Source organism: Cucurbita pepo, chromosome LG20 (genome assembly GCF_002806865.2).
Source record: "Cucurbita pepo subsp. pepo cultivar mu-cu-16 chromosome LG20, ASM280686v2, whole genome shotgun sequence".
Taxonomy (NCBI): domain Eukaryota; kingdom Viridiplantae; phylum Streptophyta; class Magnoliopsida; order Cucurbitales; family Cucurbitaceae; genus Cucurbita; species Cucurbita pepo.
Window position 1 is genome coordinate 6,959,279 of NC_036657.1, and position 22,859 is coordinate 6,982,137.

At 36.2% G+C, this 22,859-nt stretch overlaps 3 protein-coding genes across 5 annotated transcripts; 2 read left to right on the forward strand and 1 right to left on the reverse strand.

The window, feature by feature from the left end:
• Positions 1-1,018: 1,018 nt before the first annotated feature.
• On the forward strand, positions 1,019-2,991 carry LOC111782793. Its single transcript, XM_023663592.1, has 4 exons — positions 1,019-1,923; positions 1,995-2,085; positions 2,224-2,766; positions 2,881-2,991. The coding sequence occupies exons 1-4, from the start codon at positions 1,019-1,021 to the stop codon at positions 2,986-2,988; spliced, it is 1,647 nt and encodes a 548-aa protein (XP_023519360.1). The 3' UTR covers positions 2,989-2,991.
• LOC111783160 (probable serine/threonine-protein kinase PBL5) lies at positions 2,873-7,834 on the reverse strand. Of its 3 annotated transcripts, none has more exons than XR_002813300.1 (6): positions 7,485-7,834; positions 6,962-7,227; positions 5,709-5,898; positions 5,233-5,624; positions 4,489-4,894; positions 2,873-2,962 (listed from the first exon to the last, which is right to left on the reverse strand). XR_002813300.1 is itself a non-coding variant. In XM_023664059.1 (5 exons), exons 1-5 carry the CDS (start codon positions 7,597-7,599, stop codon positions 4,589-4,591), a joined length of 1,269 nt encoding a protein of 422 aa, XP_023519827.1. In that variant the 5' UTR covers positions 7,600-7,834; the 3' UTR covers positions 4,280-4,588. The 3 variants fall into 3 exon arrangements, 1 of the variants encoding a protein (XP_023519827.1); XR_002813299.1 differs by lacking the exon at positions 2,873-2,962 and adding an exon at positions 3,079-3,286; XM_023664059.1 differs by lacking the exon at positions 2,873-2,962 and having other exon boundaries at positions 4,280-4,894.
• An 8,298-nt stretch (positions 7,835-16,132) lies between these two features.
• LOC111783161 (enoyl-[acyl-carrier-protein] reductase, mitochondrial) lies at positions 16,133-20,884 on the forward strand. Its single transcript, XM_023664060.1, has 10 exons — positions 16,133-16,364; positions 16,448-16,545; positions 16,673-16,804; positions 17,671-17,814; positions 17,892-17,994; positions 18,158-18,257; positions 18,773-18,849; positions 18,940-19,018; positions 19,834-19,952; positions 20,472-20,884. Exons 1-10 carry the CDS (start codon positions 16,201-16,203, stop codon positions 20,563-20,565), a joined length of 1,110 nt encoding a protein of 369 aa, XP_023519828.1. The 5' UTR covers positions 16,133-16,200; the 3' UTR covers positions 20,566-20,884.
• The last annotated feature ends 1,975 nt before the right edge of the window (positions 20,885-22,859 follow it).

Here is a 22,859-nt window from a genome sequence, read left to right on the forward strand (position 1 = left end):
ATTAGGCTTAATAGCTCGATAATCCAAAAAATATGAGAATTATCCCGGTGTACATGTTCGACTTGCAACATTCTATTCATAATAGGGCTTGTTTGTACAATTTGGTAGAGCAAAGATCCGTTTTTTCCAATGTAATCATGAAATTTTAAAAGTAGCATTAATACCATTTTTTTTAAAAAAAAATTAATCGTTAATATATGGATAAAAACCGTCTGTCTATACTTTATATGTTGTCTTTATTAAAGGTTTAAAAATTAAGAAAATTTTAAAAGTTCAACCTTTGAAACAAAACATTAACAGTTTCATAAAAGAAAGTTTTTCTCTTCCATTTCTTGACATAGATACTCGATTAATTTTTAAACCATGAAGAACAAGAGATGGGAATAGAGGGTCAAAGTGACGAGACACCAGAATCGCATCGTCTTAACCAACAACAGTTATTTCTGCAACCAACAACAGTTATTTCTGCTTACGAACTAACAACAGTTATTTCTGCTTACGAACCAACAACCAACAACCAACAACAGTTATTTCTGCTTTTGAATTAACAACCGTTATTTCTGCTTACGAACCAACATCAGTTATTTCTTATGAGCAGGAGGAAATAAAGAAGAATGAAATTAATCCACTGTTTCGAGATAGTGTGGGGTGGGAAAGACAAATCTCCCCCATAGTAACAAACTTATTCCCATATTCGTTAACCGCAAAGCTGAAAACACCGACTTACCGGTTGGTCACTTACCCTAAGAGTATTTTTTAGAAAACATGCAAAGTCCACATGTATTTTTATTAATTTAGGGTTAAAACTATTAAAAAAATAAAAAAAAATAATTCCAGCCAAATTATACCTATGCTATTATTGACCCAAAACAATTCCTTCCCATGTTATTAGCATCCAAAATCGGGTCTGTTCTCATTACCAAGTCCCACAAATCACTCCCTTAATCTTCTCCTAATCTCTCTTAGGATCCCAATTAAACAAATTGATGATCCAACATCCTCGTACCTCTCCACAACTATGGGAAACAAGAACAAACTTGAAGATCCTGAAAAGAAATCTGTGTCTTCCCCTTGGTCTCGTACCACTCCCCTACAACAACGTTCCACAACTTTTCCAGGACATAGAAGCACTCCTCTTTGGATCTTCCTCTTTGTCTTCATTCTCTACCTCTTGTACTCCGCCAACATTCTCGTCCTCGAGCGCCACGAAGAATGTCCGACGGCCGTAGACTCCTCGACCGAAGAACATATACGAACGCTCACCAACATCTCTTCAACCAACAACATCAACGACAACGACAACGACAACGACAACGACGACGACAATGACGACGACGACAAGTTTTTGCCATTTGATGAAGAGGAAGAAGAACAAATGAAAATCGAGCCTATTCTTCCTCTGAAGTCGCAACGGTACGACACGGAGCTGAAACACATCGTTTTCGGGATTGCTGGGTCGTCGAATTTATGGTCGAAAAGGAAAGAATACATAAAGTTATGGTGGAGGCCAAAGGAAACTAGAGGGGCTGTTTGGTTGGATAAGAAAGTATATACTAAGAGGAATGAAGGGTTGCCTCCAATTAGGATTTCAGGCGACACGTCAAAGTTCAAGTACCATAACCGGCAAGGACAAAGATCTGCCCTGCGGATTTCAAGGGTTGTTTCGGAGACTTTAAGGTTGGGGATGAAGGATGTGAGATGGCTTGTGATGGGGGATGATGACACGGTTTTTATGGTGGAGAATGTTATGAGGGTTTTGTCTAAGTATGATCATAGGCAATTCTATTACATTGGGAGCTCTTCCGAGAGCCATGTTCAAAATATTTACTTTTCTTATGCAATGGCGTACGGTGGAGGAGGATTTGCTATAAGTTATCCGTTGGCTCAAGAGTTGGAGAAGATGCAAGATCAGTGCATTCAAAGGTACGATCGATCTTTGAAAATAGTAGTACATTTACGCTCTTATCTATCGAGATATATACTTGAATTGGTAGGTACCCTGGATTGTATGGGAGTGATGATAGAATTCAAGCTTGTATGGCCGAGCTCGGAGTACCGCTCACAAGAGAACCTGGGTTTCATCAGGTTTTACGAATACTATTATTGTCAGTTAATCTCGTATAAGTTTTTTTTGTTCAAAATTTCATTGAAGAAAAAAAGGATTTCATTAAGAACATAATAGGGTGATTGTATTTAACTTATTTGTTGTGTTGCATTATGTAGTATGATGTATATGGAGATCTATTGGGACTTTTAGGAGCTCATCCAGTGACTCCATTGTTATCCCTTCATCACCTTGACGTAGTTGAACCAATTTTTCCTCGAATGACTCGAGTCAAAGCCCTTCAACGCTTATTCCAAGCCGTAAGACTCGACTCATCGAGCATAATGCAACAATCAATATGCTACGACAAGAAACGTTATTGGTCCATTTCTGTTTCTTGGGGATACGTGGTTCAAATCTTAAGAGGTGTACTCTCACCTAGAGAGTTAGAAATGCCCACCAGAACCTTTCTCAACTGGTACAGAAGAGCCGATTACACTGCTTATGCTTTCAACACTCGACCTGTCACCAAACACCCTTGTCAAAAGCCCTTCGTATTCTACATGGGCAACACACGTTACGATCGAGGAAAAAAGAGAACTATTAGTATGTATTTTCGTGACAAGTCTCGCCACCCTTATTGTCGCTGGAAAATGAGTTCACCTGATAAAATCGAGTCTATCATTGTCTTGAAAAAGATTGATCCTCATCGATGGCAAAGGGTAAGTCTTCAAATTTTGGTTAGATAGTTCGTTTAAGTTATTATCTTACATCTTAACGGTCTTCGATCCTCGTTCGAGGGTTAAAAGCACATAATTTCTATGTTGAATTTGCAGTCACCAAGAAGGGATTGTTGCAGAGTTCTTCCATCACATAAACCCTCCACATTGTACATATCAGTGGGCAGCTGCCGTGGAGCTGAAATGGGTGATCTTGATCAATGAAAAGTACCCATCAAAATCAAAGACTTTGTTTTGTTCAATTATGTCTTTATACCTCAACTTCTAAAGGATTTTACAGAGACATTTAGGCTCAAGTGAATACGATCAAAGCTCATAATAGCATCATTTGTTAGCCTTAATGATGGCTTTCTCATGGTTAGCAATCTCCAACACGAATCGAAACTAGAGGGCTAATAGAATCTAAATTTCGAGTACTTCCCTGTAGTTTGCTTTTGTTTTTCTTCTACTTTTTTGTTCTTTTTTTGACCGAGCAGAGTCCATGGAGAAAAGCGATGAAACTCTGCAACAACGACATAACGACATTAAGAACTTGATTGTTCTTTAGAATAACTAGAGACCTCTAGAGAGAATCGACCCGAGTAAAACTTTTAAAAGAATTGCTAAGAAATAGAAGGACATCTAAACAAATATACCGAATAAAAGAATTTTGGAGTTGCCATGAAGAAAAAATATATTTGGATAGCTCGTAGTAAGAGAGCGTGAGATCCCACATCAATTGGAGAGGGAAACAAAACATTCCTTAAAAGGATGTGGAAACCTTTTCCTAGTATACTCGTTTTAAAATCGTGAGGCTTATGACGATACGTAACGGACCAAAGTGGACAATATCTACTATCGGTGGGCTTGGGCTATTACAGAGAGGTGAGATCCCACATCGGTTGGAGAGGGGAACAAAACATTCCTTATAAGGGTGTGGAAACCTCTCCCTATAAACGCATTTTATAATCATGAGGCTGACGGCGATATGTAACGAGCCAAAGTGGACAATATCTACTAGCGGTGGGCTTGGGCTATTACAGAGGGGTAAAATCCCACACAGGGTGGAGAGGTGAACGAAACATTCCTTATAAGGGTGTGAAAACCTCTCCTTAGTAGACGCATTTTAAAACCCCACATCGGTTGGAGAGATGAACAAAACATTTCTTATAAGGGTGTAGAAACCTCTCCCTAGTATACACGTTTTAAAACCATGAACCTGACAGCAATACATAACAAACCAAAACAGACAATATCAGATAGCAGTAGGCTTAAGGTGTCATTCACAGTAAGAGAGGTCCCATTCACATAAACAAGCTCCACACTCTATTAAGAACATTAACAATGGAAGTTTTACCTAAAAAACAGCACGGAAATCAAAGTTCTAGAGTCGAAATGAACGAATCGAACAAAACTAAAGTGAAGTTTTGAGGGAAAATTTGACAGTAGAGAGTTTACAGAGACACCCTATGTTAGTATATATATATAGATTGTAGACAAAGAAAGAAAAGAGAAGCAAAGTTGAAGTCATTAATGGGAAAGGAATTTTTGGCTATAATTATAACTTGGAGCATGGTTCCTACATAGGCATCTTACATACAAAAGAACCTCAGCTCACATTTATTTACATTGGAGGATTACGTGAAAGCAAAAAGATCAGAAAAATGGCACAAATTCTCAGCTTTTGACTCAATTTACTGAAAGATAAAGGATCTTAGCAAGTACCTGTTACCATCTATGACCCAAAAATTGATAACGAGGCGCTTTATAAGAATGTTTCTGAACAGTATTCACCAGTCCGTTCCACGATATATCCTCGCCCGCCTCACTCTCTCTCTGACTCGTCGTCGTCCGAAGTATGCCTCTTATCATCGTCCCGTTCCATTTTAGGAGAAGGTGGTCTCTTTTGGGAGCTATGGTTTGGTTGTGTTTGAGGATCGTATTTCTGGGAGGCTAGGTAGTTTAAAGCGGTAACCACGTCGGATATAACTGGCCGCATGTTCGGTTGCTCCTGAACACACATTGCTGCTATGGCAAGAGATTGGTATAATCCTCTCACAGGATAATGTCCTTGGAGCATTGGATCAACCATTTGTGAGAACTTCTTCCGGTCTCTGAACAAAGGTCGCGCCTGCAATACCAGATGCATCGTAAGCCATATGTTTCGGAATCTACTAAGATCCATAGGTAAGAAAACCGACCAACATTGTGGTATCTATAATCGACTTTTACAGATGTTCAAACTAATTGAAGATGATAAATGGTACAAATAGATGCACCCGTCATTTCCGTATCGTGCTATAACAGATGTTCATCAGGCATTAGACGAGAACATTCGAAGTATTATCCTAACCAGTCAAATGTTTGTTTTTGTGAATCATTAGCATGAATTTCATGAAGAAACAAATCTACAATGACAATCATATAAGTTGAACTAGAATACACAAGAAAATAGGTGAGCCATCGTACCCAAGCGACAAGATTTTGTTCCGAATGAGGTTTTGAATGATCGATCGCCTTCCTGCCAGTGATGAGTTCTAATAAAACAACACCAAAGCTGTAAATATCTGATTTGAACGTCAGCTGACCGGTCATTGCGTAATCTGGTGCACAATACCCATATGTGCCCATAACCCTGGTTGAAACATGGGTTTTATCCCCACTGGGACCTACTTTAGCTAATCCGAAATCAGATAGCTTTGGATGATATCCTTCACCGAGCAAAATGTTCGAGCATTTCAGATCACGATAGATGACCGGGGGCTTCATCTTCTCATGCAAATACTCCAAACCCTTGGCTGCACCTGCTGCTATTTTCATTCTTGTGTTCCAATCAATTACCTTCACACTGGGTCGAAGATCTACAAAGAGTGGAGTACATGTCAAATAATCGGAAAAGGTGGTAGGCTATAAGATTATAAGTCGTGAGTCAACGAATTACGTACCGTGTAAATGGTTTTCCAAAGATCCCAATGGCATATATTCATAAACCAACAGCCTCTGATCCCCTTCAGCACAAAAGCCAATGAGTTTAACAAGGTTAGGGTGATCAGCTAAACTTAAAGTCAAGACTTCCACAACAAACTCCCGAATTCCTTGAACTCCATTGCGGTCGAGTTGTTTGATTGCGACAACCTAGACCAAAGCAAAAAACGGGTTAGATTACTAAACAAGTAGAAGCACACAACTTCTCTTAAATAAAGAGAAAGAACATTATATTCTATACGAATATCTAGCATGCTTAATAATTTTAGAATACAAGAACTATGAGATCCCACATCGGTTGGAGAGGAGAACGAAACATTCTTTATAAGGGTGTAGAAACCTCTCCTAGCAGATGCGTTTTAAAAACCTTGAAGGGATACCCGAAGGGGAAAGCCCAAAAAGGACAATATTTGCTGATAGTAGGCTTGGGCTGTTACAAATGATATCAGAGCCAGACATCGGGGGATGTGCTAGCGAGGAGGTTGAGCTCCAAAGGGGGGGTGGACACAAGACAATTTGCCAGCAAGGACATTGGGCCCCGAAGGGAACGAGTGACAGTGAGTACGCTGAGTACGCTGGAGAAGGGAACAAGTGACAGTGACGACACTAGGCTCCGATGGGGGGTGGATTGTAAGATCCCAAATCGATTTGCCAACAAGGACATTGGACCCTGAAGGGAACGAGTGACGGTGAGTACACTGAGGATGCTGGAGAAGGGAACGAGTAACAATGAGGACGCTAGGCTCCGAAGGGGGGTGAATTGTGAGATCCCACATCGATTTGCCAGCAAGGACGTTAGGCCCCAAAGGGAACAAGTGACAGTGAGTACACAAAGGACGCTGGAGAAGGGAACGAGTAACAGTGAGGACACTGGGCTCTAAAGGCGGGTGGATTGTGAGATCCCACATCGATTTGCCAGCAAGGACGTTGGCCCTGAAGGGAACAAGTGATAGTGATGACACTGGGCTTCAAAAGAGGAGTGGATTGTGACATCCCACATCAGTTGAAGAGGGGAACGACACATTCTTTATAAGGGTGTAGAAACCTCTCTCTCGCTTGAAGGGATGTCCGAAAGGGTAAGCCCAAACAAAACAATATCTACTAGAGGTGAACTTGAGCGTTTTCAATTGTTTTTCGTTTGAATTATTGTTTTATATTTACAAATAAGAGCTCCAGAAATGAAAAACGATTCAGTTAAACTCAGTACACTGACCTCACTAACTTGCTGCAAGTACCCTTTATAAACTTTGCCAAATCCTCCTTCACCCAAGAAGCAATCTGACCTGAAATTACCTGTTGCAGCCTTAAGTTCTTCAAATGTAAAAGTCTTAGCACGGCCATTGGTTTCTCCATCCTCAGAAACTTCATCTTTCAAATTCAATTTCTTAACATCTAAAGCTAATTGATCATCTTTAGACACAACAACCTTCACATCAGAATCCCTTTTCACTGCTAAACTTGAATTTACTTTGGGTTTATCTGTAAAAACCCACAACAAAAGAACAATAAGAAACAGAACTCTGTACTTAATTCACTTCACCTTAATCAAATAAAGAAACCAAGAAATGAAAAGGAATATCACAAATTATATTAAAATGTTCGACAGGAAGTCCGACAAGACGACAACAAGTTGAATAAAATTTTTAAAAAACAAAAAGACAAACCAAAATCAAGAAGGTCAAACAGAGCCGATTTCGCCCATTTGAGATATTCTTGGAGAAATTAGGGAAAATCACCTGAAGGCGTTCGATCATCGGGCTTGTGAGTTTTGGAATTGAAGGTGTTAGGGTTGTTTTGTTCGATTTTCTCCGGTTTCTTGCTCGATGAACCGAAGCAACAAAAGCAACCCATTACAGATTAGAGCTCTACCTCCGCCGCTCCTCCGCCGCTCCTCTGCCACTCTTCCCTCTGTTTCTGAGCTCTAAAAACAGAGCCGACAACAAAAACAAACACAATCAACGAAATAAAAAACCTCACCGCCGGAAATCCGAAGACAACGGGAGAAAATAGCGAGAGAATTAGAATCGGAAAAAATGGAATGAGAGAGAGAGAGAGAGAGAGAGAGAGAGAGAGAGAGGGGTCTGGAAATTCGGATTTTAGAGCAATATTAATTTTGTTTTTTTTATAAATATATAAAATACATATTCCTGGGTGCTAATATGCTGTAAACCGGATTATTTTTTTCCACAGCTTTAACCTGTAATAACAAGCCACGTGTAACACATGGGGGCTATTTCGTAAATTGTGGTCGAGGAGAGTAAATTTAACCTGCGGAGTTAGTTGCATTAAATGAAGGTTTTTTAATTCAAGAAGCTTGCCACGTCATCTAATATGTGGGGCCCATCTGAATATTTCAAAATATAGAATTAAGGTTTTTTTTCTTTCGATTTTGTCGTTTTGGGGTTAGTCAACAATTTCTCAATTTTGATTGGGTAGAAGGGGAGAGGGTGTAGTGGACTCGTTTGTAGGGGATCTTGTTTGGAGAAAGTAATCCTCTGTGGTCGCTTTCCCGTATGGTACACGGGAGATGTCTCGATCACCGTTGGATTTCTCAATCCCGAGGTAAGTAAAGCATAAATAGAAAAAAAAAAGATCTAGAAATTAAAAAAACAAAAAAAGGAAATTTGGAATAAATAAAAGAAAAAACAAAAGAAGTCGAAAGTGAGGAAGTCAAATTTATGTGGGTCCCATTACACGAAAGCGTCCATCTTTTGGTGGGACCCACCTACCAACGCGTTTTATTTATTTATTTATTTATTTTATTTTGAAAATCTTTTTTCTTTATTCTTTTCACCCTCCCTCCCTACATTTTTTTTTTTAATTTTATGTGAGAAAACAAAATATTTTTAAATTTTAAAGTTTAAATAATATTTCTAAAATTAAATCTAAAATTATAGATATAGACTTGTCTCAATAAGAGGAATATCTCCCATTTAAACGGATAAGTGGGTCTGAAGACGAGAATATTTTTTACTCACGGTATGACTATATATATAGACAAATATTTAATTTTTCAAAATCAATGTCTAGATCATGAGCGGGCTTCTTTAGAAAAAGGAGAATGAAGGTGGCAATATAAATCGAAAGTGCAAATACTCAACGTCGTGAATCAAAAAATTCAGGTGATAGACGAAGGTGTTGGTTCGTGCCTTAGGGGCAATCATCCGCGCCAGTGTATAAAAAGACATTTGAAATTCTTACCCGAAAAGAGCTTATGGACAAAAAAACGAGGGTTTATTAAAAAAAAATTATGAGAAGATAAAAATTATTTTTTCAAAAAAATAAATGTTAAGACTATGAGATATTATTAGGAATATTTAGTGTAAAGTGAATTAGAAGAAAAATTAAGGTAATAATTGAAGTTATCAACTTTTAATCAAATTATTTGTATAAAATTTAAATTTTAATAAAAACATCACTTTTATATGATTAACAATAATCATTAATACAAAAATGTTATATAATATAATATTTTGTTTCTCAATCTATTAATTGATTTTATGATTATTTAATTTCACATATTTATTTTTATAAAATGAAATAATATTTTAAATTATAATAATTAAAAATATTAAATAAAAATTTGGTCTCCGGATCGAGAGGAGTACCTGAGATTCTCAACATCTTAAATTTAATTCTCGAATATCTTAAACCGCTTCAAAAAATGTATTATTCTTTTATTATTTGTGAGGTTTACAATATGTTCTTGTGAAAAGTCGAGCCTCTGACCTGTTTGTCTATGAAATAGTGTCTTACCCGAGAAATTTATAGATACTTAAAATTGATTTTTATTAGGTAAAGTGTTCTAATGGATGGACACCCGAGTAAAAGTGACATTCTATAAGGGTGGAGTAGGTAACGTGATCATTTTAATTTAATGCATAATAAATTAAATTATAAATTTAAAAAATTTTGAAATTTGTGTTTTCTTTATTTATTTATTTTTTTAACATTTAATAAGTTTCCTAAATTTAAATATTTTTAAAAATTAATTTAATTTAAATAAAAGTTTGAAAATTAAATACACAATTTATTGGCTAAATTTAATATTGAAAAAAATATAATTAAATGCCAAAAAGAATTCTAGAACGTGCTTTTATCAATGAAAAGCACTTCCTTCTCCTAAAAGGACGTTTAAATTATTATTATGATTTTCTAAATTAATGTAATAATCATATATTTGTGAAAATGAAATATATATTTATATTTATATTATTTATTTATTTAAAAATATTTATGTCAAATTCACTTAAAACCAACGTTTTAAATACCGATCTTGAGATGCCAATTTTTTAAAAAATAAATGAAAAAAAAAATATAAAATGTGATAGATATTTATGAAAAAAATTATAATTATAAATAATTTGTAGAAAATATTGAAATTAAAAATAAATAAATATTTCAAACGTCTTAAATAAGTCAAAATTAATATTAAATTCACATTAATAATATTTATTGACATTTTAGTTATATTTTGTTGACTTTTTATGACGTACTAATTAGGTTCGACATTGATATAAAGATTAATCGATATTTCTAGTATTTTTTTTAAATAACCATATAACATACAAAAATATCATATATTAATCTTAATATAAATATAAATATTATATTAATTTATATAAAATTTAGGGTAAATTAATAAAAACACGTACTTGATTTCAAAAATACCCTTAAATTATTAAAAATTTCAATAATACATTTAAACTTAAAAAAATGTAAAAAATACCTTTATATTTTATGGATACATTTTTTTTTATATTTATAAAATTGAAAATTGATATTAGGAGAGGGAGAGAGAATGTGACACGTGGAATGGGTGGATTTTGAATAGTTTAAAATAATTGGGGTTTAGAATACCCCAAAACTACACGTCTCCACAAAAATGGTTACATTTGTCAAAATGGCTGCTTCCCATTTGCATTTGACTTTTAAATTATGGTTTTTGAGTCATCAAATTTTAATTCAATTGTGGCTTTCAAGGGTGACACGTGGCCAAATTATTTATAGTTCCTTGATTGCATATCTTTTATATTATTCCTATTATTTTATTAAATAAATAAATAATTGTGTCTAGGTTAAAGAATTTATGCTAAATTAATAAAAATAAAGTATCTTTGAATTTTGAAATTTTTCGACAAAAAAAAAAAAAAATTAAAAAAATATATTTTATTGGTAATTTATTTCAGATCCCACGTTGGTGGAAGAGAAGAACGAATCATTACTTATAAACGTGTCAAAGCCTCACCCCAACAGATGCAATGAGACTGACAATGATAAACACAACCGGCTCAAACAGATAATATCTAACAGCGATGAGCTTGGGTTGTTACAAATGATACAAATCTAGAAATCAGGTGGTGTGTCAGTGAGGACTCTGGCTCCCAATGAGGGTGGACTTTAAGTCCCACGTTGGTCTAACAGACGCGTTTTTAAAATCGTGAGGTTGGCAACGATACATAACGGGCTAAAACGGACGATATCATTCTTTAATGAATTGGGGGTGGACTTTGAGGTCCCACGCCGGTCTAGCATACGCGTTTTAAAATCGTGAGGTTGACAACTATACATAATGGGCTAAAACGTCATGAATGAAACTTGAAATTGAAAAAAACTAACAATTTTTCTCACAAAATTTAAGAGTATTTTAAAACAAAATACAAAATTTAAATTTATTTTTTTTTATTAATTTAGTGTTTATTTATTTTTAAAAAGTTGACTTTTGGTTTTGATAATTGTTTTTTTATTCCGAAATAGGGTTGTTTAATAATATTTAATTTAATTAAATTTGAAGTTAGATATATTAATTGGGGGAGGCAATTTCTATTACTAAATAATTTTTATTAGTATTTTTTATATAAAAAAAAAAGTACAAAATTGATTAAATTAAATAAAATCCAAAAAAGAAGTCAATTATGTGAAGTAAAAGAAGGAAATATTAGTGGTGGGGTGATGACTTAAGCACACATTTTTTAAAAAAAGTTACAACCAAAGAGGTAAAGCCAGCTGCCTATGCATTATTTAAGCCAATTCCATGACTTGTAAAGCTTTCAAAATGACCTAAAACCCATTCAATTCCTTAACCAAATTTGATACTTCCATTTATAGAGCTGTTACCGTGTTCATCAAATATATTAACGGAACAAAACGTGTTTGAGATTTGAATCACTCTGCAGGTAAGATTGATCATGTCAAGCTTCAGTGGTGATTCAACATAAACGACATAGAGTTGCAAAGAAACTTAGTTTTAGGCTAGAAGAAAACGAGAATTCTCTTTTTACTGTATTTTTTATGTGACACTCGTAAAAAAAAGGTATATGAATGAATTGGGACTACATCTGAATGAGGGTTAACAATGAATGTTGGAAAGGCCATAGAAGTTGAGTGATTGCATTACTAACCCAAACAGTGAATTGACTTACTGAGTATTTTTTAAAATACTCTAGCCACGTGCTGATAAGGCAACCCTAATACTCAACCCAACGATCCAAGCTTTTGAAGAAAGAACCCTTGAATCAAACTAATTACCACCTCTTTGTATGAAATTTGGATCAACTAAGAGATAAGGCTAGAATTAGATTACCTCTTACGATCGAAGATCTGGAATCAAGATTTGAAACATTGTTCTAAATTGAGTCACTTCATGATCGAACTTGATCAAGGCTTGATTGAATGGCTTAGATGTGATGGTGTTAATGTAACACATGCGGAAGCAATTTGGATCTTAGGCACTTTTAGAACATCAATTATTGTAAATGACTAGCATGTTCATAAGTATTAAAACTTAATGAGTTTAAATACTAACCTTTTGTAGTTCAAACTCCTTTTGCCTCACGAACCGATTTCGAACCACCACTAGTGTCTTCTCCACTATTCTCCGGCCTTAGAACGGGATTGTGGAATCCGGTGAGTGACTAAACTTGGGAGGGATTTTGTATACGTGAAAGAGAGTGCTTGTGAGAGGTTTTTCATCAAGATGAAGAATCCCTTCCAAGTATCATGATCACTCTATTTAAAGAGTCAAGTTTGCATGTTCATGCAAACTTGAGATCACCAAATCTTGACACTTAAAATTCCACTCAAATGTTTGGGATTATGTGGCAAGCATGCATGTTTGAGTTAACCAAATTTTGACACTCAAAATTCCACTCAAACTTGTGGGGTTTATTTGGCAAACATGCAAGTTTGGTTAAACCAAATTTTGACACCTCAAAATTCCACTAACATGATTTTTCCATTAGATGAAAGTCAACATTTTGACTTTCTTCATTTTAATTAGATGAAAGTCAACATTTTGACTTTCTTCATTTTAATTCAACAATTAATTTGAATAATGAATTTCAAATTAAAGTAACATTAAATAATTAATTAAACTATTTAATTAATATTTAATATTAATTCAAATGCCAATCCCAGTCAATTCCGACACATAATTGATTAAGATATTTAAATCTTATTTAAATATCTCAGATTCTCTCTTTTCGTTTATTTCGTAAATAAAATAAAATTGCGGTTAAATATATCGTATATATGTAACGCATATTCCCTAATTTGAATTCGAACACTTCGAACTCACTCGTCACACTGTTCTATGGTTTAGTCCGATATGAGCTAGCAGAGGGACCTAATGGACCTATAGATCATGGGCTCCAACGATTCAAGATTAACCGATTAAACTCATTAACCTGGTTAACCAACATTCGTTAACTACTAGGACACTCCACTATAGCCTAGTAGTTGCACTCCCCTCACTATAGATATATTTCTGTCCATCTGATATAACCATGATTAGTAAGTCGATCCTTCACAGGTTGTTCGTAACTAGAGCTGGGTCAATTTACCGTTTTACCCCTGAAGTTACTTCTTGTTCCTTATGTCTCACTGATCCTCTAATAAACAATTGGTTTGTGGTCCAACCAGTAAACCGAATCCCTCTCAGGCCAATGAGAGGGTGGGGCCCCTTGTTCAAGACCTGGAGTCAGTGCTTAAGGGAACTACCTTTCTTCTATCCCTAAAAGTGGGTAGGAGTGAATTCCGTCTTGCACCCCACGTCCCCAGCCATTCACCCAGTCTTACCCCTGAAATGGGAGGCCTGTTGAGTCGGCGAACTAGAGCCACTCTCACCCATGCAAATCTAAGGATAATTCCGAATAAACAGGAGTTCATGGTTAGCTCAGGATTAAAACCGAGTTACCTAGGTTATCGAATGAAAAGAAAATCAGTCTCAACAGTAAACGACTTTATAAAGTGAGAGTGGTTTTCTTCATGGTCCGATCTTATGCAATACTCATTGCATAGGACGCCCCCACTCACATGTCTCCACATGCACAATTTAGTGATCGCATTGTTTATATCATATACAAAAGTGGGCCGCATCCATAGTGTCCCCAGAATAAGGTACTCAGCCTTATCCTTATACTATAGATCATTTTGACTATATACTTGAACTTGATCCACTCTTATGTCTCTACATATAGTTCAAGTAGTCATACTATAGCCAGAGTGTTCTTAGTTTATTGGATTTAGATTAATGATCGTAAAGTTCACTTTATTCAATAACAATTTTTTCTGAATAAACAACAATAATAACTTTATTGAAAATAGAATATATCTTTGTTTACAAACTATGAGTTTTAGGACATAAAACCCAACAAGATGCAATTCTACCACAAGAATTTCTTGAAACTTATAAATGACAAAATTAATGCTCGAATTTCTAAGGAAAACGTCTCAATTCGAGATCTCAATTTCATTCATTCACCAATCTGCTTTTTACATAACATATTGTGGGTATTTATAGTCTCCCGACAAAAGTCGTTTGTGGCCGGGATTTATTCTCGATTCTCCTTAATCTCCACAAAAGATGAAGTCAAATTGACCATTTTACCCTTACATATTTTATTAAATTAAAAATAATACTTTTCAACAAATGTTGATACTTATCACGTTGCTACCCTTATTTTTCAAGTAAAGACAAAGCGCCCCTGCATGGATGCTGGTGAATGCTCGAAAAGCCATTGAAGTCAAGATAAAGTAGTAGTATGCATTGATTTTCAATTAGCATTATGTTATTTTTATTTTCTTGTTTTAAATTAAATATGTAAGTCCATGACTTCGTTTAAAAAATATTTTATTTTAAATTTATGTACATATTCTTAAAGGCATGCATGGGGTGACGTCTCTAATTTAGGCAAAATTTTTTTTAGGGATGTTACGTTAGGGCAACACAACAACTCACACACTCAATCTAAATAAACACAACGTTCAGAGAGAGAAAATGTTAGGATAAATATTAGCTAAAGGTTAATGACTTCAAATATGTACAACCATCTGTTATATATATTCATTTATTATATACCGTTATTTACGTACGACCATTTATTATAAATGACATTTACCATATATAGCTATTTACTATACAATGTACGACCATTGAATAAGATATAAATAAACTTCCGTAAATTAATGAAGAGTTCACCAACTAATCTTTAATCGTGAATCCAACTCGACTGTTGGGGTGCATACAACTTTATATTATGTTTATGAGCTGTTAGAACTAGAGTCGAGTCTGGAATGCATGAACCTCGATTTATCCTATGATTCTTTGTCTCGTATGTATCTTTGATTCGAGGACTAGAACACTTATTCTCGAGCAAACTTGACTTGTTGATCTTGTCCGTTGGATTTCGGTTGGAAGTTTTAGTATTCAAGAGTTTTGATCTTGGGCTTGGATGACCTTTGAGCCCAATAAATTGGATTTGGGCTTGGTTGATCTTGGGCCAAATTGTTTAATGAACCTGTCATGGCCCAGTTTGACTAATTTGACTAAACTAGTTAACTACATCCAACGGTCGTGATGATGACATGTGTCATTATCAGATTATTAATTCAATCATTCAAATTTTCGTCATTAATTTAAAAATTAACGGTGGATTAAAACTTCTCATATCTACCTTGTTAATTCTTTATTAATGATTTTTAATTTTGTCAATGGTTCAAATTGTAATTTCATGTAACCGTCCGAACCATCATTAATAGATATTGTCCGGTTTGGTCTATTACGTATCGTCGTCAACCTCGGATTTTTAAAATGCGAGTATTCGGGAGAGGTTATTCAACCAATATGGGATCTCACCGTTCATCCTCTTGAGGTCTACTATCATCGTTGGCATATCGTCGAATGTCTAGCTCTAATACCATTTGTAAGACTACCTCTAGCTGTCTAGCTCTAATACCAGCTGTAATACCCTGAGCCCACCCCAGTGATATCGTAGGTTTGGCTAACCTCTTAATTTTTTAAAATGGATTAATGCCAAATTAATTGGAGCATTTATAAAGGGTATTATAGGAAATTTACATAACTAAGACGAGTGTGGAGTGGCTGTCTTCTCCCTGAGGCACTAAATCGAACCCCGTAAAACGTGAACCAAACCAGAAAGCTTCTCAAAATTAATGGCGTTGGTAGCTTTCAGATTCATCAATGGACCGCGGCCCGCGCTCCGTCGAGCCTATACCCCACAAAAATCTAGGATCATACGAGCGTTCTCGGCGATTATGTCTCCGCCCTCCAGAGCCGTCGTCTACGACCGCCATGGTCCTCCAGACAGCGTTACCAGGTGATTATTCTTCTCGATTTTAACTTAATTTACTTCGGAATTGTTTTTTCTCTATACGATCAGCGGCCATTGGTCTGGTGCAGAGTGATTAACTTACCGCCGGTGGAAGTGAAAGCGAATGATGTGTGTGTGAAAATGCTGGCTGCTCCGATCAACCCCTCCGATATTAACCGCATTGAAGGTAGAAGTATTACTTACGAAGCAATTGATTCTTGTTGATGTAGACTTGTAATAATTTTTCTGATTTTCTGAGATAGAAAGATTTCTTGGATTCTGATGCTGATGTTAGGGAATTTGGGGATTTTTAGGTGTATACCCTGTGAGGCCGGAGGTGCCGGCAGTTGGAGGATATGAGGGAGTTGGAGAAGTGCATTCAGTGGGCTCGGCCGTTCAGGGTCTTTCACCTGGTGACTGGGTTATCCCATCTCCACCTTCTTCTGGTACTCTTTAATCCCAAAAATGAGTAAACACAAAAAACTGAAATTTTATGGATAATGTTCAGTCCCATGTCATGGTATTTGAAGGCCATGAGCTTGGTGAATCCTTCTTGTAGCATTAATTTCAATGTACATTTCTCTTGTTCTGGTGTCGATCTGTTTTCTAGGGTTATTAAACTTGTTAATTCTTTCATAATTGCAAGCTTTGGTGACCCATCCACTGAGACATGCCTCGGCTTGATTCCATATTGTAAACTTGTGAATATTACGTGAGATCCCACATCGGTTGGGGAGGAGAACGAAACATTCTTTATAAGGGTGTGGAAACCTCTCCCTAGTAGACGTGTTTTAAAACCGTGAGGCTTACGGTGATACGTAACGGGCCAAAGCGGACAATATCTGCTAGCAGTGGGCTTAAGTTGTTACAAATGGTATCAGATCCATACACTGAGCGATGTACCAGCGAAGAGGCTGAGCCCCGAAGGGGGTGAACACGAGACGGTGTGCCAACAAGGATGCTGGCTCCAAAGGGGGGTGGATTAGGGGTCCCACATCGATTGAAGAAGGGAATGAGTGCCAGCGAGGACGTTGGGTCCTGAAAGGGGTGGATTGTGAGATCCCACATCAAAAACATTTTTTTACAAGGGTGTGGAAACCTCTCCCTAGTAGACTCGTTTTAACGAGCCAAGGCGGACAATATCTGCTAGCGATGGGCTTGGACTCTTACACATTAATTTTAAGGGCTTCAAAACCTTAATCTCTATAAAACATTTCATAAAAATTGCTCTGCAAAACAAACTGTCTGAACAGCTTTGTTTCTTGAAGTTTCATTGTATTGCTTGATATCCTTTATTGATTTTCACACTTAGGTACATGGCAGACTTATGTTGTGAAAGATCAGAATGTTTGGCATAAAATCAACATGGAAGTACCCATGGAATATGCTGCTACCGTTACTGTTAATCCCTTGACTGCTCTGAGGATGCTGGAGGACTTTGTCTCTTTAAAAGCAGGTTTGGTTATTGCAGAAAGTTTGATATTTCCTTCCTTTTTATCAATTAATTCATAATCAATTCTAGGTTTTTGATAGGAGACTCGATTGTTCAAAATGGAGCGACAAGCATAGTTGGACAATGTGTCATACAGCTTGCTCGGATTCGCGGCATCCATAGCATAAATATTATTCGTGATAGGTGCTGAGGCTGAACTAGTTGTTGCTCCATTTTAAACTTGTGGGAATCTATATTTTATATTTAAAATCACTATTGTTCAAATTTATTCATAGTTTGTCTTTCATTTAAGGCAATCTTTAAAGAGTCCTACTGTTATTACTATCTTTTGCTGTATTTACTGTAGGGCAGGGTCTGATGAATCAAAAGAAAAACTCAAAAGACTTGGAGCTGATGAAGTTTTCAGTGAGAGTCAGCTTGAAATAAAGAATGTTAAGAGCCTCTTGGTACGTTGGGCTATTTTCCTATTATAATTTGTTGGTAGCAACTAATTGGGGAGTGAATTAAGAAGGCATGTTTTTAAGGATTATATGAAATTACAATAAGACTTCTGCAAACAGGTAGCCTCAAATAAAGGGAGAAACAAAGAAGTTGAAAGGCTAGAATCATAGTTTTATGTTCGAGTTAAAGGGTGTCTAGAGCAGTCACTCTACCTTTGATGTTTCCGAGAGTGCAAAAGAAAAACTCTACTACATAGCTAGAAATTAAGGGAGGAAAAAAGAAAAAACAAAAGCAAAATGGAAGAATGAAGGAATGGTTATTTTGATGTTTTTGAAGGTGAAGCAAAATCCTACTAGTTCAGATAACATTTTTTTTTTTTTACAAATTTGAAATTTAGTGATAGAAGAAGTTGATGAACTAAGAACAATTAGAGAAAGACATCCAAGAAACTTCTGCTGTTTTCACGCTTGTTCTTTGTTCTCTTGATTTTCTTCACTAAAATGATTTATTTACATGAAAGGCAAACCTACCTGAACCTGCTTTGGGATTTAACTGTGTTGGAGGCAATGCTGCTACATTAGTTCTTAAGTTCTTGAGGTCGGACTTGTTTCTATCATTAGATTTTTTCCTTATTGATTATCCATTATTCTCCATCCCTCCTAAGAGTAATGATGTGTTTGTTTCCAGGCAAGGAGGAACAATGGTAACATATGGTGGCATGTCTAAAAAACCAATTACCGTGTCAACCTCATCTTTCATTTTTAAGGTAAATGATATTTTTCTTTTTAGCGTACTCGTTGCACGGCCACCATTATAGTTACTTGATTACATGGTTATTGGAGATGCATTTGCACAATCAATAAGACTTGTGCATCATAATAAACTAGACTTGTGCACGATAATAAACTGCCCAAGTCCACCGCCAGCAGATATTGTCCTCTTTGGGCTTTCTCTTTCGGGGATTTCCCTTAAGGTTTTTAAAAATAGTATGCTAGGGAGAGGTTTCCACACCCTTATAAAGAATTCTTCGTCCTCCTCCCTAACCAATGTGGGATCTCATAATCCATGCCCCTTTGGGGCCCAGCGTCCTTGTTGACATTCGTTCCTTTCTCCAATTGATATGGGAGCCCTAATCCACCCCCCTTCGTGGCCCAGCGCCCTCGCTGGCATTCGTTCCCTTTTCCAATCGTGTGGGACTCCCCAATCTACCCCCTTCAGGGCCCAGCGTCCCTGCTGGCACACCGCCTCCTATCCACCCCCCTTCGGGGCTCAGCCTTCTCGTTGGCACATCGTCCGGTGTCTGGCTCTAATACCATTTGTAACAGCCCAAACCCACCGCTAGCAGATATTGTCCTCTTTTGGCTTTCCCTCCAAGTTTTTAAAACGCGTTTGCTAGGGAGAGGTTTCCACCACCCCTTATAAAGAATGCTTCGTTCTCCTCTTCAACCGATGTGGGATCTGACATCTTCAGACTTTAACCTTTCCTCTTAAACAATTGCTACAAGATAGAAAATGTAATCCATCTTTTTCTCAAAGTTTTCCGGTAAAGAGAATAAGCCAATTCATGTGTATGCAATGCAGGACCTTTCTCTGAGGGGATTTTGGTTGCAGAAATTGATGGGTACAGATAAAGCAAAAGAGAGTAGAAAGTTGATAGATTACCTGCTGGATTTGGCACGTCAAGGAAAGTTGAAATACGAGTACGTAATCTGCTTCTGTTTCTTGTATGCGTATAATCTTTTGGTTTAAATATGATTTTGGTCTCTGTACTTTCAACTTTGGATCATTTTGATCCGTATATTTTCCAAATGTTTATTTTACTTTTGTTCAATTTGGTCCCTCTACTTTAATAAATAAACATTTTGGTCCTTCATTTTTATTATATCTCATTTTTTTCGTTGAAATTTTAACATTTCATTTCATTTCATTCACTAGGTTTTTTGAAATGTAGCCATAAATTTGTATTAAAAAGTTTCCTTACAAAATGATCATATTTTAAAGGGTAGGGATCCAAAAGTTGAAATTACAGGGACTAAACTAAACTAAACTGAACAACAAAAAACCAAAAGTAGAGGGACTCAAGTAGTATTTAAACCTAATCTTTTAATTATGAAAATTTATGGGGCAAAGTAGAGAGAAAGTTCCAAAATCTTAATAATTTTATGAAAGGGCTTCCTTTTCTGCTATTATATTAGATTGAAGTTTTTGAGGTGTTGCAGGATGGAGGTGGTTCCTTTTGACAATTTCCACATTGCACTCAGCAAGGCGCTTGGTATGCAGGGTAGCCAACCTAAACAGGTCATCAAATTCTAACCCTCTGGACACTGATATGCAATTTGCCTTGCTTTTCCAGGACCATACTATAGGTGTAGGTGGTTTCCAAGTTTGTTCATGAATTAGTTAGATACTAAGATCTGAAAGAAATGCCCCTTTTGTTCCAATGAAAAGCCTTGTTTCAATTCCAACCCTTCCTAGAAAGTGGGAATAAAGCCAACTAGTGTTGTGCTCATTATGAGTTTTAGAAACTAAGAAGTGAATGTTCAAATTGCTAGGGGCAACATTTGAGTCACTTGTGAAGCTTCTGTAATTTGATGAATAAAGTTAAACTTATAGTTCAGGTCGGGTTTGTTTTTCCAAGGCTATAGATTGGGGTGAACAAAGTTAGGCCGAAACCGACTCGACCGACCAGTCGGTTGGGTTTTCAGTAGGGTCGTGGAGTCATTGGCCTGAAGGCTCAATGAGAGCCCAGATCGACCGACTGGAGAGGGGAACGAAACATTCCTTATAAGGGTGTGGAAATCTCTCTCTATCAGATGCATTTTAAAACCGTGAGGTTGACGGCGATACGTAACAAGCCAAAGCGAACAATATCTTCTTTCATCTCTCTTCTCTCGTCTCCATTTCTTCTATTTTCTTCTCCATGTCTTTTATTTTCCCTTCTCTTCTCCCCCTCACTTTTTGTTCAGCTTTCCGGAGTTAAAAAAACAGACCGATGGACTGACCATGTGGTCGATCTGTTGGCACCCCCAACTATTCCACAATCGTCTCAGAAACTTCCAAAAACCGACACCGACCAACCGAAAAATGCCCCTACCAGTGAGTTGTTGATCCAATCAACTATATGCACTTTACTACGTAAACTTGTGAAATTCACTCTTTACGGTATGTTCTAATCTTTACAAATTATAATCACATTTCAATAGAAACCTACCAACTTTTAGAAACATGACCTTTTATGTCGGTAACAATTGGTACATTTGATTCTTTAGGTCTTAAGTTGTACCCTTTGAGTCCTTACCATCAATTTATTTTGCAATGACAACGATGCAAGGTAAAGAGCTCACTAGGTATATAAAGGACAATATGAAATACATCGCACAAGAAAAAGAAAACATGAAATCAATACTTTTACATGAAAGTCCATCTAATCTCGAGTATTAAATTTAACAATCTCCTCTTTATCTGTATCTTTCACATGAAATAGATAACAATCAATTGAATTAATCTTCATTGTTAAACGTCGATCTTTGCTTGTTTGTACAATTGATTCTACCCATTTTGTCGGGGTTATAACTTTTGAAGCTTCTTCTCGACATCTCGGAAACCATTTGTAACAAAGCTCTCACCTGTTTAAGTAATGAAGAAACTGGCAATTCTCCAAGTCCATATTGTAACTTCTTCTTGGACAATGCATATGTGCCCAACGTGAAAGTCCATCTTCTTCTAAATAATTTCCTACCTACACCATTACTAAATGCTACAATGAAGCCCCAAGTGTTGAACATCAATTTGAAAAATTAGGTTATACAATTTGGTTAGTCTAGAAACCTACCAGCTATAAACATAATAATCAATAAATTTTTTAAAATTTATTAATATAAAGGAGCATGCATGACATTGTTTTGAATCAATAAGAAATAATAAGAAATAGACGTTAGAGGAAACCAATTATTCTAATTCTATTAAAGTAATGTGATTTGAAGTTATTTTTAAAAGTTCGTTACGAAATGGAGAACGAAATCTTCTTTGTAAGGGTGTGGAAATCTCTCCGACGCGTTTTAAAAACCTGGAGGGAAAGTTTAACCTAGAGGGAAAGCTAAAAAAGGACAATATCCCAAATAGATGCGTTTTAAAAACTTGGAGGGAAAACTCAACCTAAAGGGAAAGCTCATGTAGGACAATATCCCTAATAGACAAGCTCAACTTAAAGGAAACGCTCAAAGAGGACAATATTCCTAATAGACAAGCTCAACTTAAAGGAAAAGCTCAAAGAGAGGACAATATTCCTAATAGACAAGCTCAACTTAAAGGAAAAGCTCAAAGAAGACAATATCCGTAATAGACGCGTTTTAAAAACTTGGAGGAAAAACTCAATCTAAAGGGAAAGCTCAAGGAGGACAATATCCCTAATAGACAAGTTCAACTTAAAGGAAAAGCTCAAAGAAGACAATATCCCTAATAGGCGCGTTTTAAAAACTTGGAGGGAAAGCTCAGTCGTTACCTAATCAATTCTAAAACGTAACTTTAATCTCTTTAACACATCCTTTTATCCCATCTTAGGCAACCGTCCAAACATTTTCCTTCACTTTTACGGCCCTATTCAAGAG

What these genes read in the sequence shown, in the direction of transcription:
- LOC111782793 (XM_023663592.1), top strand. Translation starts at nt 1,019, where the DNA reads ATGGGAAACAAGAACAAACTTGAAGATCCTGAAAAGAAATCTGTGTCT. An exon ending in CAAGATCAGTGCATTCAAAG is followed by an intron (nt 1,924 to 1,994) that starts GTACGATCGATC and finishes TTGAATTGGTAG; the next exon opens with GTACCCTGGATTGTATGGGA. An exon ending in ATCCTCATCGATGGCAAAGG is followed by an intron (nt 2,767 to 2,880) that starts GTAAGTCTTCAA and finishes TTGAATTTGCAG; the next exon opens with TCACCAAGAAGGGATTGTTG.
- LOC111783161 (XM_023664060.1), top strand. Translation starts at nt 16,201, where the DNA reads ATGGCGTTGGTAGCTTTCAGATTCATCAATGGACCGCGGCCCGCGCTC. An exon ending in CCTCATCTTTCATTTTTAAG is followed by an intron (nt 19,019 to 19,833) that starts GTAAATGATATT and finishes TATGCAATGCAG; the next exon opens with GACCTTTCTCTGAGGGGATT. An exon ending in CAAGGAAAGTTGAAATACGA is followed by an intron (nt 19,953 to 20,471) that starts GTACGTAATCTG and finishes GAGGTGTTGCAG; the next exon opens with GATGGAGGTGGTTCCTTTTG.
- LOC111783160 (XM_023664059.1), bottom strand. Translation starts at nt 7,599, where the DNA reads ATGGGTTGCTTTTGTTGCTTCGGTTCATCGAGCAAGAAACCGGAGAAA. An exon ending in ACTTGCAGCAAGTTAGTGAG is followed by an intron (nt 5,899 to 6,961) that starts GTCAGTGTACTG and finishes GCTTTGGTCTAG; the next exon opens with GTTGTCGCAATCAAACAACT. An exon ending in TTTGGAAAACCATTTACACG is followed by an intron (nt 5,625 to 5,708) that starts GTACGTAATTCG and finishes CACTCTTTGTAG; the next exon opens with ATCTTCGACCCAGTGTGAAG.